The 5000-nt window shown below is 44.6% G+C and overlaps 1 protein-coding gene across 1 annotated transcript in view; it reads left to right on the top strand.

Annotated features, from left to right (window-relative positions):
* The window catches only part of LOC311037309 (protein EFR3 homolog B-like), a gene marked incomplete at both ends in the record, with an annotated part of 26925 nt that overhangs the window by 7971 nt on the left and 13954 nt on the right, over nt 1-5000 (top strand). The window contains 4 exons of the mRNA XM_084046429.1: nt 294-437; nt 3245-3346; nt 3809-3887; nt 4483-4618. Coding sequence (XP_083902555.1) covers nt 294-437; nt 3245-3346; nt 3809-3887; nt 4483-4618 — 461 coding nt within the window. The remainder of the gene's footprint in view (nt 1-293; nt 438-3244; nt 3347-3808; nt 3888-4482; nt 4619-5000) is intronic.

Here is a 5000-nt window from a genome sequence, read left to right as displayed (position 1 = left end):
AAAAGACAATTGTAAATACTATAGTAAAGTAAAAGTACCTAAAAATTGTACTTAAGTACTGTACTTGAGTAAATGTACTTAATTACTTTACACCACTGCTGCACCTTGTAGAAACCTGGGACTACAGTTTCTCTTCTGCACTGTAATTGGGTATATTATGTTTTACTTTGTTTGTTTTATGCATCCTGATGTCATTGGATTGAAACCTGCTACACGAATAAAACCGCCTTGCCTTGCCCACAGCTCTGCACAGAGCCTGTAAATGTTACTGTCGGTGGTCTTTGTGTGTGCAGGCTGCGTGTGTCAGGTATCAGGGGTCTTCAGGGCGTGGTGAGGAAGACGGTCAGCGATGAGCTGCAGGCTAACATCTGGGAACCTCAACACATGGACAAGATAGTCCCCTCTCTGCTGTTCAACCTGCAGCACACTGCTGACACGTACGTACCTGTGTGTGTGTGTGTGTGTGTGTGTGTGTGTGTGTGTGTGTGTGTGTGTGTGTGTGTGTGTGTGTGTGTGTGTGCGCGTGCGTGTGTGCTTGTGTGTAGCTGGCTGATCTCTGGCAGAACAGGAGATCAAAGGCGATCCAGGTGATCTTGAACAACAGTGAGTACCACCCGCCCCCCTGCCCCAGTGACATTGCAGCCATACAGTCTTTTGATGACAATAAATGTAAAGATCACGGGCATAATGGTGATCTCCCACCCCCTCCTTGGCACAGGGATGTGCGTGTGCCACCACCTTGAACCCACATTCCTCCCTAACACAGAGCACTTTATACAGTTGAAGAGGTACAGGCTGTTTTACATGGCCTCCCTAACTGTAAAGCCAGTGGCATAGATGGGGTGACATACGAGACCCTTAACACCAATCTTTAATGTCTGTCTGGAAAACAGAAGAGTACCAGATACATGGAAGGGAGCATTAATCCACCGTATCCCCAAAAAGGACAATATCCCAGGGGATTTAACATCATGGAGAGATATATCTCTCCTGCCTACCATCTACAAGGTATTCATGAAGTGCATACTCGCCAGAGTCCTCCCATGGCTGGTGGATGCTAACATCTTGTCCACCAAGCTTGTATCAACAGGCAGGGTATGAACGAACATGTTTTTATTCTTAAAACGGGGATAGATAACTTTAAGCATGAGTCTTGTAAACTCTACTCTGTGTTTCTTGACTTCAGAGATGCTTTTGGAACAAAAGTCACAATGTCATGATTAAATCACTGGAAGAAATACAGCTGCCCCAGATATTTATTGATATTGTGAAAAATGTGTACAGGGGCTCCTTTATATTTACAGGGGCTCCTTTATATTTAAGTAATCTGTGGAAAACAGTTAACCCAGCCAACACCTCTACAGATAGGGCATTAAAACTGGCTGTCCATGGAGCACAGTTCATTTTATAATTGCCACCAATCAGTGGATAAAGTGGATGTGCAAGTGTGCACTTCATGGTGTAATCTCCCACAACCCTGTACAGGGCTATGCGGATGATATTTTATTAGCCTCTAGGGAAGAGCACAATTTTTTATTTTATTGTTATTATTTTTTTTTTATAATTTACATCCCACGATTTTGTAACCCCATTTTTTACACCCAGTGCCAATCTCTATGTAATCCTGGGCACTACACTCCCTCTGCAGGAAGAGCACAATTAAGAACATGCTCTCCATCACAGATCTTTTTTTAGAATGGTCAGGCCTAGAGCTTAAAAACACAAAATGTTCTGTCTTGTATGAGAGGAGGAGTGGAGGGAACCGGTGGTAACATTCAAGAACTGACACACCCCCAGTGTTCACCATAGCATCGGAACCCCTGCGTGTATACGCTCTCCATGAGACATACACCTACCTTGGACATAAAATTGCAGGAGAATGGAAGGAGCAGGTCAACAACATCCTGTCTGATTTTACATCTCGGCTGGACCTGATTGACAGATGTCCACTGCCTCTGACTATGAAGTTGGAAGCTGTCAGACAGGTGGCGCTCTTTAAAATCCAACACCTGTTCACCAATGTCCACATTGAACAGAAAGTACTGTGTGAGATGAATAACAAAACAGTGAGCCTGGTGCAAAAGTGGTTTGGACTGAACTCACACAGCACCCGTGACATCCTCTATCATCCACAGTGGGAGGGAGGTCATATGTAACCCTACTGCACCTATAATATGTGTATCCCTGTATGTATTCTCCTTTATGTGGACATAAATAAATGGTAAAAATGTGTGTGTGTGTGTGTGTGTGTGTGTGTGTGTGCGTGCGTGCGTGCGTGCGTGCGTGCGTGCGTGCGTGCGTGCGTGCGTGCGTGCGTGCGTGCGTGCGTGCATTCTTGCGTGCGTGCATGTGTGCTGTTCAAACTGAAGCACACTGCTGACACGCACGTACCTGTGTGTGTGTGTGTGTGTGTGTGTGTGTGTGTGTGTGTGTGTGTGTGTGTGTGTGTGTTTGTGTGTGTGTATGCTTGTGCGTGTGTGTGTGCGTGTGTGTGTGTGTGTGTGTGCGTGTGTGTGTGTGTGTGTGTGTGTGTGTGTGTGTGTGTGTGCGCATGCACCTATAACACTTAATCAAACACAGGAAAAAAGACAAGATCAACCAAAAGACCCACCCTTATGAAACCCAAGGCTGTTCAAAACACTGAAGACTTCTTGCAAACATTATAAATCTTAGAGGAAAGCCCACAGGACCTGTGGAAAACAGGCCTTTAAAATGTCCCTCTCCCCAAGGCTGGAGCCAATAAGCTCCCTGCTAAACTACTCACTCACACATTGAATCAGCCAGTACATAACAACAGTGCAATGCACACAAGGATTAGTGGTCTTTAAGGTGCTTGTATTCCATTGGATACAATGCATTCCAACAGCTCTCTAATCTCAAAACATTGTTTATCCTCAGTGGGTTGACCAGTAAATCTAAACTTGCACATGAGCATTGACCATTGACATCTGCAGGGAGTGACAACGCTGATGTTTTGACCAACTTTAAGCTGTTTATTTGCATTGTTGCCATGGCTGTGGGATCTGTAGTCTACACATAGTTTGTGTGCAAACATCCCTTGGTAGAACTAGTAGAATTTGATCTGTGAAATTCAAACGTTGGTTTAAAATGTTTTCTGTTGTTGTTGTTTTTCCTACTGTGTGTGTGTGTGTGTGTGTGTGTGTGTGTGTGTGTGTGTGTGTGTGTGTGTGTGTGTGTGTGTGTGTGTGTGTGTGTGTGTGTGTGTGTGTGTGTGTGTGTGTAGTGGTAAGGACAGTCCATCAGAGTTGACAGAGAGATGTCTCAGAGAGCTGCTGAGCAGAGCTGCATATGGACACATCACGACCGCTGTGAGACCTGTGTTAATGTGAGAGAGAGACACACACACACACACACACACACACACACACACACACACACACACACACACACACACACACACACACACACACACACACACACACACACACACACACACACACACACACACACACACACACACACACAGTGTGTCGACCGACAAAAATGTGAAAAATGAACGGTCAGACACCTTCATAAAATGTAGTGGTGGCAAAGCACTCTAGTACTTTAACTCAAGTAAATTTGACAGAGAAACGTTCACTTGTAGTAATATCTGGCCAGTAGTATCTATACTTTGACTCAAGTACTGGAGTTGAGTACTTTGTCCACCACTGGCTGTTGGTCGGTTGGAAGACGCTAGTATGGATGCTTAAAACTAAGACAGAACCTGGAGAAAATACATAGTGTGATGCATTGTTCACTCAAAACAAGCATGAATTGTGCATTACACCACTGTGTGTCTCTGCAGGCATCTGGACAGCCATGGACTGTGGGAGGGGAAGATGTTCGCTGTGCACTGTTTTAAAATCATTATGTTCTCCATTCAGGTTAGTATTATCACGCACGCACACACACGCGAGCACACACACACACACACACACACACACACACACACACACACACACACACACACACACACACACACACACACACACACACAGTGTTGGGGAAGCTACTTTGAAAGCATAGCTTAGGCAGCTACCAACTACTAAATAGTAATGAATACAGAAAAGCTACCCTGGGAGAAATACACAGTAAAAGTAGCTGAAACGACTGATTTTTTTTTTTTTTTAAACATTACATTGAGCCTTGTTTATTAAATACAATATAATAGCCACAGGGCCTCTTAATTGCAATAATAGAGTCTTGAGACAACTTATTCTCTGACACAATATACCGGTAAATACAATTACAATTGACTAATTGACTGACTGACTGAAATTGAAAGTTTTGCCTCTTTTTCTCTCTCTGTCTGCCTGTGTGTGCACGTGTGCCCGTTTGTGCTTGCATGTGTCTGCACATGCGTGTGTCCACATACCGTATGTGTGTGCCTGCGTGAGTGTGTGTATTCGTGCGTGTGTGCGCCTGTGTGTGCTTGTGTGCTTGTGTGCGTGTGTGTGTGTGTGTGTGTGTGTGTTTCAGTCTCAGCACTCTCACCTGGTCATCCAGCAGTTACTGGGTCATCTGGATGCCAACAGTAGGAGCTCAGCCTCGGTCAGAGCGGGCATCGTCCAGGTTCTGTCTGAAGCTGCTGTTATAGAGGCCAGCGGCTCAGTAGGTATGTCCAGGTGTGTGTGTGTGTGTGTGTGTGTGTGTGTGTGTGTGTGTGTGTGTGTGTGTGTGTGTGTGTGTGTGTGTGTGTGTGTGTGTGTGTGTGTGTGTGTGTGTGTGTGTGTGTGTGTGTGTGTATTGAGCGTTAGGGCTGAACGCTTGGGGAACAATATCATTTTGTTTTATTTCAGAGTTATTACAATTTTGATTCAATTTTCAATTTGACCTGTTGTTCAGTCCAGCTTCAATTGTGTGAACGGTTTTCAGTATATAGTAACTAAGGACCATGCTGGTGTTATTGCATGTTTAGCCCATTGAATACAATTTGCATACAGTACCATACAGAAATGAATGGAAACCAATGGCTTCTTGGAATGTCAAGACAACTG

Source organism: Gymnoscopelus microlampas, assembly GCF_963454915.1.
Source record: "Gymnoscopelus microlampas genome assembly, chromosome: 21".
In the NCBI taxonomy this organism is placed as follows: domain Eukaryota; kingdom Metazoa; phylum Chordata; class Actinopteri; order Myctophiformes; family Myctophidae; genus Gymnoscopelus; species Gymnoscopelus microlampas.
Note: the sequence above shows the minus strand (reverse complement) of the source record. Positions and strands in the feature narration are given on the sequence as shown.